The sequence below is a fragment of the Trachurus trachurus genome (genome assembly GCF_905171665.1).
Source record: "Trachurus trachurus genome assembly, chromosome: 1".
Taxonomy (NCBI): domain Eukaryota; kingdom Metazoa; phylum Chordata; class Actinopteri; order Carangiformes; family Carangidae; genus Trachurus; species Trachurus trachurus.
The window spans coordinates 8183890-8196335 of NC_139891.1; the positions used below are offsets into that span (position 1 = coordinate 8183890).

The 12446-nt window shown below is 45.5% G+C and overlaps 1 protein-coding gene across 5 annotated transcripts in view; it reads left to right on the forward strand.

The window, feature by feature from the left end:
* Positions 1-313: 313 nt before the first annotated feature.
* Positions 314-12446, forward strand: part of rgs12b (regulator of G protein signaling 12b) — a 54486-nt gene continuing 42353 nt past the window's right edge. For all 5 annotated transcript variants that reach the window (XM_083973665.1, XM_083973666.1, XM_083973667.1 and 2 more), the window contains exons 1-5: positions 314-445; positions 1655-2993; positions 3348-3587; positions 4235-5275; positions 10215-10334. In XM_083973665.1, coding sequence (XP_083829791.1) covers positions 1914-2993; positions 3348-3587; positions 4235-5275; positions 10215-10334 — 2481 coding nt within the window. In that variant the 5' untranslated portion in view covers positions 314-445; positions 1655-1913. The remainder of the gene's footprint in view (positions 446-1654; positions 2994-3347; positions 3588-4234; positions 5276-10214; positions 10335-12446) is intronic.

Here is a 12446-nt window from a genome sequence, read left to right on the forward strand (position 1 = left end):
ATGCCAGTGTACATAGATGATCTTCTTTCTTGTTTTACTGCTTACTGCAGGTCTGTTTACTTTACTTGGCTGTGGAGCAACAGTTGTCTGTGTCTGTGGCTCTGCGCCCTGCTGCTGCCTCGTGCCAGGGACAGGTCTGTGCTGTAGCTGTGGTGTAGTTCAGGGACCTCTCTGCCACTGGGAAAATCGATATTTGGACCCTAATTGAAGACTGTACAACTTATCTGTCATCTGTTTGAGGTCTCCCTCTTTGTACACCCCCTCCACTGTTCCCTCCCCCCTCGCCCCCCCTCCTCCTCCGCCTCCTCCTCCTCCTCTTATGGCTACTTCGCCAGATGGTGCAGCCTTTCCTTTTGTTTACCCATCGTCCCTGAGTTTACCTAGCTGACCCTAGCTACAGAACTATGGAAACTACCCCAGCAGCATCACCGTCGGACACCGATACGTAAGTCATTTTAAATCATCTGCTAAATGAATCCGCCGGACCGAACATCTTCCTGGCACATAAAAAAAAAACCTGCATCCACCTTTTTTACTTTGCTGTCCCTGCTTTACAACTGTTTTAGCCAGATGTTGTCGTTTTGTGTCGTTTCCCGCTGCACGCTGCTATCAGACCCTTCTCTAGCTACATGTTCTCTTCTGACAATAAAACTAGTTTTTACTAGATAAGCGGGCTCAGGCGGCCGGGCCTTCACAGTTCCGTTAACTTTTGACACCTGTGGAATCGGCAACTGTTGCTACTTTTATTTGTGATTTCTCAATCTAACTTTTGTCAATTTGTCTGCACAACTGTTGCCGCCGCTGAGTGACAGCTCCGCAAACCAATGACGGGTTATGAAAGTCTGTGTACACCGCCGTTGTCATAGTTACAGACCGACATTCCAAAGATGTGGAAAACGTGGGGCGGGGCTATTGTTTCAGCAAGGGTGGATGAGCTTTTGAACGGCAAGTCACGGCAAGGAAAAAAAAAAGTTTCCCTAACTCTCGTGAATTGACAGTAGAAAGCATGCATGAGTCCACGGAGGGTGACAGAAACACGGCCGCTTATTTCCTCCACCGGCGAACTTAACCCAACTAGCGCTAACTTTGCTAGCATGCAGAGCTAACTAAGCTAACGGTAACGCGTCAGCTAATCTCAGCTAACGGTGAAGTTCTCCTCAGGTTCTCTCAGCGGCTCTGTTAGAACAAAGACTGGTTCAACACAGACAGAAAACACAAGAGATATGCATATATGCATGTTTACAAGTCAGAAGCTGAACTCACCTGTGTCACGGTGCTACTGTAAGTAGGCTGGGTCCGTCTCATTTTACCTGCCCCTCAGGTATGAAAACGCCTGTACATAGAAAGCATATCTCATTGGACAGAGCTGCACTAACTCCTCCTTGCTCAGGTGTGGCTCTGTCTGTGTGGAGAGTCCCTTGATTAGCAATACACACAATAGTACAGTAACTGCTTGAACACTGTGGGTGATTTTATAAACATGAGGGCTTGTTTTATGTCACCACTCAGGTGTGATCTATATATGGAATAGAAATATGATAGAATAGTTAACCCCAACCCTAACCCTAACCCTATAACACTCTGGTAGAGACAACAAGAGCATGTTAAGGAGCGGTAGCCCCTCATGTTTGACTTGTGTTGTGTTTTACTGCAGGTAACTTGCCTGTGAACTGGAAGAAGGAGTGACACCAGGATGGGAGGGCTAGCGAGACCGTGCCAGAACTGAGGACAAACTCTCACTCCCCTGCTGCATTTAGTACTGCTACTCATTTTTTCATAGCAGCCTGACAGCAGAGCTGTTTGACAAGAAGACGGACACTGGATGTACCCTACGTTCCTGCTCGAGCAGAGCCTAGGGACGTATAATGACTAATTGAAACTAATCAATCGACAAAAGAAAGTTCCCTGGTACAATGTTCAGGCAAGCAGATACATCATCCAAGAGACGTCCGTGCGGTGGAAGTGGACTGAACTTGCTTCAGCCTCCCCCGGCCTCCTCCTCCTCCTCCTCCATGCAGCCGGGCCGTATCCGTGCTGTGGAGGTGGCGAGGGGGAGGACAGGGTATGGCTTTACGCTGTCAGGACAAAGCCCATGCGTCCTCAGCTGCATCCTGAAAGGGAGCCCTGCCGACTACGTGGGCTTACGTTCAGGAGACTACATCCTCTCTGTCAATGACATCAACGTGTCCAAGGCGTCACACGAGGACGTGGTCAAGCTGATTGGCCGCTGCACTGGCGTTTTGAAACTAGTTATCGCCGAGGCAGAACGTCACAGGAGACACCATCACCACCAACGCACCGCCGGAGGCCGCCATCACAGCAGCAACGTGATGGCGGCTTCTTACTTGGACTCGTGCTCCAGTGATGATGAGTTGGACGGTTTCTACGACAACGGGGTTAACAACAACAATAACAGCAGGTCGGGCTGTGGGGCTCGTGGGGGGTGGTATAAACCCAAACTGGATACTAAGCAGCAGGGCATCAACAGGGCAGAGAAGGTGGTGGCAGAGCTGCAGTCTGGAGGGATATTTAACATGATCTTTGAGAACTCCAGCCACTCCTCCAGCAGCTCGGACAAGGAGAGGCCCGTGGTTAGCTCATCATCCAAGCCCCGGCCGCTGTCTGATCCTGAATTCCCTCCGTATCGGAACCCTTCCCGTTCCCAGAGCAATCCCAACCTGCTCTCCGAGGAGGAGATGGTCCAAGTTCTGAACGACGACTCGGTCTTCCTGGACTCAGACTTCCGTCACCTCCACCTTCACCCCCACGAGGAGCAGGACGTGGACGTGGACGTGGACGTAGGCGATGGAGGCGACTTGGGCCTGGAGTCCGGTGAAGGCATCCTCAATGTGGGGATGATTGTTGGCTATCTGGGCTCCATCGAGCTGGCCTCCACTGGGACAAGTTTGGAGACTGACAGTCTGCAGGCCATCAGAGGCAGCATGAGACGCCTCAGGGCTGAGCAAAAGATCCATTCACTGGTCCTTATGAAGGTGGAACCAAATGTTTTATTACCCATCAGATCTATGTTTTTTAATCCACTAATACAACAATACTGAACTATAATATGAGACTATAATATAGTATATGTAACACTTTATAATAAGTACACACTATTAAGCATTAAATACTGAATTCATCATTTATAACACATGAATACTCACATTAGTATGCAATTTATAAACACAGTTAAAAATGTTTTACTCATCATTGATAAGCACTAACTGTATTTATAAACTACATACTAATGAGTATTCATGTGTTATAATGAAGAATTCAGTATTCTCCATTGCCTTATTATTGTCCCTGGTATTGTGTAGTAACAAGCGTTAATCATATCTCACCAGGTTATGCATGACAGTGTGCGTCTGTGCAGCGACAGAGGTCAGGTCCTGGCCACCTACCCTGCAGAGAAACTAGCCTTCAGTGCCTGTTGTCCTGACGACCGGAGATTCTTTGGACTGGTCACAATGCAGGCCACAGACGACCATGACGACCGCCACTTCAACTACGGGCGAGATGACGAGGGCGGTTTAAGGACTTCCTGTCACGTGTTCATTGTGGACCCAGACCTCTGTCACCACCAGGTGTGGAGAGACACAGGGATATAATCGTTATTATTATTATTATTATTATTATTATATAGGTGGTTGATTTCCCACTGTTTGTTAATATTGACCCGGGATTTTACACTTAAAATAAATGCAATGGGTGCAGGGAACATTAAACTGCTCTTAAAGATGAAAAAACTAATCGTGGACAAAAAGATGGTCCGTGGGTATTCTTGTACATTCATTGGAGTGTTGGATTGTGTATTTGATGAGTTTGATGAGGGAAACCAAGAAATCCCATTAGCCTCCGTAGCGTAGCTCTGAGCAGCTCGCCTCTCTGCTCCACCGTTCTAAAAACAGCTTGCACCGACAATTAAAGGTAACAAACCTACTCCTAAAACTATAGGGATTATGGCAATGGGCCGATTTGCCAAAATGTTGAACTATCCCTTTAACCAGGAATAATCCAATTGAGATTCAGAATCTCTTTTGCAAAGGGATCCTGGCCAAGAGAGCAGCACAGTAGGTCCACATAAAGTACACAATTGAAAAACAACAACAAAACAAACATAGAAACAGTTTGGCAAATCACATCATCAAATATGTTTTCATGGAGCATAAAGAAGAAATAGTGACACATCAGCAGATCTCAACCCACTGACTCCTGGCTGCTGTTTCCACAGGTTCATCTCGGTGTGGCCATGAGGTTCGGCTTTGAGTGCACACCTGACCCAGACACAGGAGGCTGCCTGGAGTTCCCTCCCAGCTCTCAGCCTCTCCTCCAGTTTGTTTCCGTCCTTTACCGGGACATGGGGGACAACATCGAGGGGGTTCGGGCCCGGGCCTTCCACGATCCGGACAACGACGCCCAACAGAACCACAGCACCAGCAGCAACAGCGACAGCGGGATCGGCAACTTCTTACCAGAGGAGAAGAGCAACAGAGTGCTCCTGGTGGACCTGGGAGGTCCGCCCAATCACAACCACATCTCGGGGCCGCGCCACTGGGACAGCCCGCCCTCCTCCCAGCAGGCGTGGAGCCCCACCCTCGGAGCCGCCGCCGCCTCTCTCCCGCCCCCTCCCCCTCCTCCGCCGGCTCTGAGAAACGGCCACTACCGTCACGACCCGCACCTGGCCGACCTCCCTCACCCTCTCCCCTTGGCTCACCCCGACGTCCCCGGCAGGCACTCGCGAGGAGTCCACCCTCACCACTACTCGCCGGGGAAGCGGGGAGGAGCCGTGGGGGGAGGAGGAGAGAAGAGGGGGGCCGGAGGAGGAGCAGCAGCAGCAGCAGCAGCAGGGGTGGAGCCGCAGCGGTGGCTCCCAGTCCATGTGCTGAGAGACTGGCGACAGCAGCACCACCACAGCCACCTCCAGGGCCTGAGCAGCGACCAGGAGTCCTACGCCGAATCCACCGACGGGTGGTCGTCAGCCAACTGCAGCACCCTGCCCCCACCCATGAATAAGATCCCGGCCGACCGCTATCGGGCCCCGCTGGCCCCCGGAGACCACCTGCCACCACCTGGAGGGAGCCAGCCTCCCCCTCCTCCTCCTCCTCCTCCTCCTCCTCCTCAGTCACATCCCAGCACCCACACCCACCGGCTGGCCGCTCACAAAGACGAGTGGGCCAAGAAGCTGTTCGGTGCAGGAGACAGGGAGCGAAGTGGAGCAGAGAGGGGGGAAAGAGAGAAGAAACGAGGGAATGCAAAGGAGGGAGAGAAAAAGGTAAAGACCAAGCTATGGAAGTATTTTAATTAGTGCTAGCCTTGATTTGATGATCAGCTTCACTTTATTTTTAGGATTCTGTACCCGCTCTGTCCTCAGACTTTCCATAATGGAGCATTCACTGATGTGTTACACTGTGTCTGTGGGTTGTGTGGGGCTTTTGGAAGAGTTGTGTCAAAACTGACCGTGAGATGAGAAGGCCGGGCAGCAGGTAGATTCTCTCATCACACACCCCTGCTGTGGAAATTTCCCCTGGCTAGAGTGTGTCCAAGAACCACAGTTTATTGAGGCTATAAATCCGTCAGTGCTCATCCCACTTCTCTCCACCCTCTCTTTCCCAAGGCCCATTCAGTACTTGAATTAGGTTTCCCTCTCTAACTTTCAGTGGTTTCATAAAAATGTATAATGAACAACATTCACCTCTGCCAACTTCCCTGTGCTGTGTTGAATAATGCGAACACCCAGTTGGCTCCCGCTCCAGACTTAACACAAGTGGATTGATAAGTTATTTATCCCCACTCCTCCAGTATCAGATCATGTATTATGCATTAGCTCGACATCTGCCTTCACCTGAAAACCACCTGTTTCTTAGCATTATGAGTCTGAGGTAACAGTAATGGTATCATGGTATTGTTAATGTGTTGAGTTTGGACATGCCTTAATATGTGTTTTTTGTTGAATTAAGTCTGTTTTGCAATCACATATGAATGTTGTGGAGATTGAAATGGTTACATTAGTAATGTATGACATTAAATGACATTAAGATGAACAGATCAATTGGCTGCATTATTTTGTGAGGACATACTTCCTGCAACAGTGATCTTTAGGCCATTCTGGCTGTAATTGTTTACAGACAAAAGAAAGGGACAGGTAGACAGAGATACATCCAGCCCGACTGGATTCCATCTGCACTCACTGCTCTAGAACCAGCCTGGTCAGACGCTCATACAGAATCCGCTGCGTCCGTCTGCTTACATTACTGCCTACATTTGCATATTACAAAGGTGCTGGTGGATGGACTCTTGTTTTCTTTGACACTGAAGGAGGGCTAGGTGCTTCCCCCAGGAAAACTCCCAGTGGACAGGGTCCCAGGGACCCCCAAGGGACAATCAGAGGAAGTGTGTGCGAGGCCAGGGGCAGGATAGAGAGTGACAGTGGCAGGAAGGTGGATGTTAACCTCTCTGAACAATGTCCTCAGACTGGAGACGCAGGGCTTTGGAGAATGTCATGGTAAGACATGATTACTGGGAGTCAAGATAAAATGCTGATTCTGCTGTGACAAATGTAGCTGTAGCTTTGCTTTGTTAGTTTTTCTCACTGTAGAATTACATAGACACTATTTCCATGCAGTGTCTTGAGGAGTTATCCCAAATTTCCTGTTAGTGCCACATGGTGGCAATGTTTCATCATTTAAACCTCTTTAACCCTTCTCTTTACATCAGTTTTACGTCCCTTACGTTCATCTGGGAACATGATATGACCATGGTTTATTCATGGGCCAGAAATGATCAGGAAACTTCATATTAGAACAAACCTCAGAAACAGGCTGATGAAGAAGCAGGCAGCTGAATGGTGATGGATGTGACAGGTTTATCATCATGATTCTTCATGTTATATCAAAAAGATAATATGTTCTATCAGATGTTTTGACTCTGACTCAGTTTGAAGTATCTGTTCAGTCCTTGTTGGAGCAGCTACTGTTTATAAGAAACAAGTGTTTTTTGTATATGTGTGCCCTTGGTTTTATGTTGACAGCTGTGTTGATATAAACAGGAAGGGTTCCTTTTTTTCTGAGACTTTGATTGTGTGTGTGTGTGTGTGCGTGCGTGCGTGCGTGCGTGCGTGCGTGCGTGTGTTTGTTTGGGCTAGCTTTTATATTCCGGTGTGGGATTTGAACCTGAATAAATAACCCCACAGACAAACACTGTTTTTTTTTAGCCATAGGAATGGTTTCTGTTAGTGTTCAGGATAACGCATTATGTCAATGAGTTGATGATAGTGAAAGTGTGTGTGTGTGTGTGTGTGTGTGTGTGTGTGTGTGTGTGTGTGTGTGTGTGTGTGTGTGTGTGTGTGTGTGTGTGTGTGTGTGTGTGTGTGTGTGTGTGTGTGTGTGTGTGAGAAAGCGACAGGATCAACAGCACAGATAAGAGTTGTGAGTCAGTTTCCCTCTAAAATGTGGTCTTTCAGACGTTCCTCTGAAAACGCCACACCCAAAACAAACCCAGCTCCACTGAGTCACATCCACATCTGATCATTTCTCAAGTGTCAATAACATCATCAATGAGACTTGTTTTGAACTGACCAGGTCAAACAGAGACAGTCGATTACATGCATGAATGTTTCTATCCATGTAGTAATGGTTCAACAATGTTTTCAAGCTGTCAGTTTTAAATATATTTGAGTAGTCTTCAGTTTTTCAATTTCTTCATACTAATCTTCAACAATTCAAGTAATTTCCAACCATTTCATACAGCCTCCTTCTTACATGTTTTACTTTTACTCTTATTGTTTCACCTTGTCAAGATTTCTTCAGCAGTTTCTTAACTTAATTCAGCATTGTTTCAACAATTAATTCAGCTCCTTCAGCTTCCAGCTTTCAGCATTCACCCGTATTTCCTTCAGGAAATGCATTCTCTAGTTTCTTTTTTAATCCAGATCTCATCCTGTTGTAAAAACCTCTTTGTTTACCTCAAGTGTCAATAACATCGTCAATGAGACTTGAACTGATCAGGTCAAACAGAGGCAGTTGATTACATGCATGAATGTTTCTATCCATGTATGTAGTGGACTGTTGAAATCTGTGTTCTCTCTCTCTCTCTCTCACACACACACATACACAGATGTAGAGTTGACTTAGTATCCAGGCAACACCACCGGTCATCTCCTGATGAAACGTGAACAAGACCTGCTCTTAATCAGCCAGTTAGATTCAACATGCACCACAACTTGGCCTCTGGGACCTGTCAGCATTGATTAATTACTCATTAATCAACCGGGGTCCATATATGCTCTCTGCTACAGTGTAAGGAGATTTAGCCAAATGGCATTAGTTAGAGGGGACACAGAAGGAGAGTATTCTCTCCTGCTCTCCAAAGATGGGAGAACAACAGTTGCTTCAAGGCTAACTGTAGATTTATGAGGGAAAACGCACAACTATCCTCTTTGGTTTACTGCTCTACTTAGTGTGGTTACATCACTGTTTGATGGACAATAAATCCTGATGACCCAGTGTCTAATTTGCTCCTGCCCATTTTGGTCAACAGTTTATGGCATCACAGAGCAGCTGGCCCGCTTTCATTTCATTCCAGTTACTTGGTTCTCACTGCAGTAGTCTTGAAAACATATGTACAGTCCATTCAGAAAGTTTTCAGACCCCTTCAGTTTTTCCATATTGTGTTATGTTGCAGTCACATGCCAAAAAACTTAGACAGGGGCCTAAAATAGAGAGATGGCCCTTCAGTACAGGTGGGCTCAAGTCTTGGTGTAAAACATCCCAAAGATAATCAAGAAAAGTGTTAAAGCAAAGTGTCTGGATACTCATGTCAGTTTGTCATTTTTAATAAATTTGCTGAAATTTGTAAAATTGTCTTTTCACTTCATCATTATGGAGCATTGAGGCCTTGATACATATATATATATTTATTTTTTAGCAAAAATGAAGAAGCCTGAATACTTTCTGAATGGACTGTATGTGTTTTTGTTTCTCCAAGTATCAAATAGAAGTTGACACAATAAAATCAGAACCTGAACCATGATGCAGTCAACATGCTGCTTTTACACGTAGTAGTGTTGTTATGATGTCCGTCCCCTCACTGTGTGTCAGTGTGTGTCTGTGCTATCGTGGCTTCGGGGTGAGCTAAAGTACCACCTGGTACCGCAGGCAAAATCACAGGACTGTACATGCCTGTGTCTGACATGAGGAATTTAACATTTGAGTGGAAAAAAGGACCCGTTGGTAAACACACACGCATGTGGAACAGGGAAGCTAAAGGCGGAGCTGAACATCTCTCTGGATAGGCTTGTTGTGTCTGACTGACATATACTCATATTTTTCTACAGGAACAGGGCCTGTTGCACACACACAAACACACACAGATACACACATGCAAGAACCTGGTCATGTGGGTGTAAGAAATGGTGGAATGCTGTTTGTGAACAGGCTGTTTGATCGACACCTGTTCGATCGTGTTTTGTTCTCCTTTGATGTAAAACCTGTCCAGATCCCTATGAATCCCCTACAGTGGTATTATCAGGAGAAGACTCAAGACTTGCTGGTTGCCATGGTTGTTATTTAACACAGTCCACAGTCCAGCAGCAGTGTAAACAACACTGTAAACATGCCTTGTACTTATAACAAAAAATGACACCGAATACTAGTATGTTAGATAACGTAGGTGGTCTTTGATTACATCTTAGCTGTGCATGTTTTTTAATGTCCAGTGTTGAAATTTTTGCAACAATATGTTTGTTTTTGCATAAACACATAAAGAGACAAGTATATTTAAAAGTATATTTAATAATAAAAAAAAGGACTTGATTGTTTTAGGAACTGTTATCTGGATGTCTACAGGAGGGGACATTTGACAGTTAAAATATAATAAACCCATCAGGGTGACTCAAGAGCAGAGCAGTCGCTACTCTCTATCCCCATGTCTCCTGTCTGTCTTTGCTGTCTTATCCAATTTTGTTTCAGTGGACAGAATATGTAACAAAGACACCGTCTGACCTGAGGATAACTGCCAGGAGCTAATATTGACTGATTTAAAATGCAATAAGACTGATGGAAGTGACTTTGTTTAACCTGGATTGGACCTGCGACCTCACTGCCAGCTTGCTTCTCTGATTTGACACCACTGTCACCTGTGGCTGTATACTGTATACACTGCACTGTGCTTCATTATAGTGTGTGGATTGAACCGATGTGTCTCTGTGCTCTCAGGGCGGTCGGTTCCGTGGTCTGACCATGGGGTTCCCACCTCTGCAACAGCGCTCCTCAGCCAGACGCTCCTTTGGACGCTCCAAACGGCTCAGCCTGGCACGCTCCCTGGACGACTTGGAGGTAGGACTGTATGCACACACACAGTTTATACTGTAAATATTCTAGGGGTCCTTGAGAGGGTTGAAGGGGGTTCCCCAACTCTTTCCTGAAATTTGACCAGTTTTTTCTAGAATTTTTAAACTTTTTCTTTTTTTTGGGAGAAATTATTATTTATTAAATTTTTTTGTTTGTTTGTGTAGAATTTTTATTCCACTTTTCTAGAATTTTTTTTAACCTTTTTTTTAGATTATTTTTTAAAATAACTTTTTACCACTTTTTGTAGAATTTGCTCTTTTACTTAAAAAAAAAAATACCACTTTTGTTTTTGAGAAATTTTATCACTTTTTTCTAGAATTTTTTTTTTTTAAACTTCTTTTTGTCTGAGAATTTTTACCACTTTTTTCTAGAAATGTTTTAACATTTTTGGAGAAATTGTCCCCCTTTTTTTTTTTTAATATTTCCAAAAATTCATGCCATTGGCGGTACTGTAAGTTGAATAGACATTGACTAAAAAAGCAATGTCAATCTCAGAACAAATATTTGTGTATTTCTGGTGTGTGCTTCAAAATTTTGTCCAGTGGGGGTCCGTGATCTAATTTGGGTCAATTTAGGGGTCCTTGATGTAAAAAAGTTTGAGAACCACTGCTCTAACAAATGTTGTTTGTCATTGCAGTGCTCAGGCTCTGTCTGACCGTTGTGTTTTTATCACATTTGAGCCACACGTGCACCATCCATCTCTAATAATAGCAGCTCATGAGCATCATACATCCTCACATGACATGTCAAGCCCTCCTCTCTCATCACCGTGGCAACATACACACAGCCGTGGACACAGAGTTCTTATAGAAAGAGCCAAAAGACATTTTCAGAGCTGCAGCAGCGTGGCTTCACTTTTGCAGAAATGATGCTTTCTCTCCTCATTTAGCTGCGAGAAATGAGTGTTATCCAGTCAGTTGAGAGCCATGGGATTTCCCTAACAATATGCCTATTTAGTGCTGCTTTACAACATTTTAAAATAAGAAAGTCTCTAGCAGCTGCTCTAGTACTCTAGACGGGAAAGATACAAGGGGCTGCTGTCATGTTTGCTGATTTAAATGCCCCAGAGCCCCCAGGTTTGCACAAGGTTATATTAATCTTAATTAATTATTAATCACTTGACATTCCAAGTCCAGGGTCTATTTTTGCCAGCTGCTCTTTTTACCTTGAAGTCAGTGATAAAACTGCTACCTAACAACAAAAACATTTCTGTCTGAGTGTTATTCTCATCAAGTGTGTGTGTTTGAATTATATATAGAACCTCACAGTGTGAGGACAAGTAAGGATGGTGAGGATATCTGATGGTTAAGACTCAGTTTTAGGCCCAGGGTTGAGCAAGTGTGTAAGAGGCAAGGGGAAGCATTATGTTGATGACCAGCTGTGAATATAGTAATACTAGGAAGTGTGTGTTTGTGTTTGTGTAAAGGTTGGCGAGACAAAAACAGAGTCCTGCTGTCTGTGAGCACGATTCATAACATTAGTTTTGGTCTAAAGATAGAGATCACACGAAAGCTAAATGTTTCCGCCGTTTAGTGGCGACCGGGGGAGCAGATAAGCTGATCCCGCATTGTCGCTTCTGCAGTGAGGTTCCTCTAATATACATTTTTGGCATTTTTCCTTTATTGGGCAGCACAGCAGACAGCAACAGGAAGAATGAGGAGAGAGAGGGAGGGAGGGGGGGGGGGGGGGGGGGGGGAGTTACTAAAAAGTGGATCTGAGATGTCTGGACACTGGGCCAAGCTGCCATGTCTGTGTATCTGGATCACAACACATTCTATCTGCAGTTGCATTTCTGCGGGCATTTAAATTTCACAAATACCATCCATGGGGTAGATGTCCTCTTTGTCCCACTGCCGGACCGACACTATCCCATGGTCCCTCTCCTCTTTCTTCCTCGTCAGCCCTCCGCCTCCCTCCCCCTCTATTCCACCTTTTTCTTCCGCTCGTTAGACCTTTTTCTCTTGCTGATGTGGTAATGTCGACAAACAGAGAGGGCTTTGTGTTGTGAGGGGGGGAGGGAGGGGGGAGAACAGAGACATTGGTGTGTGTGTGTATATGTGTGTGTGAGATGGTGGTTGGAAGTGTTAACTTGCACTT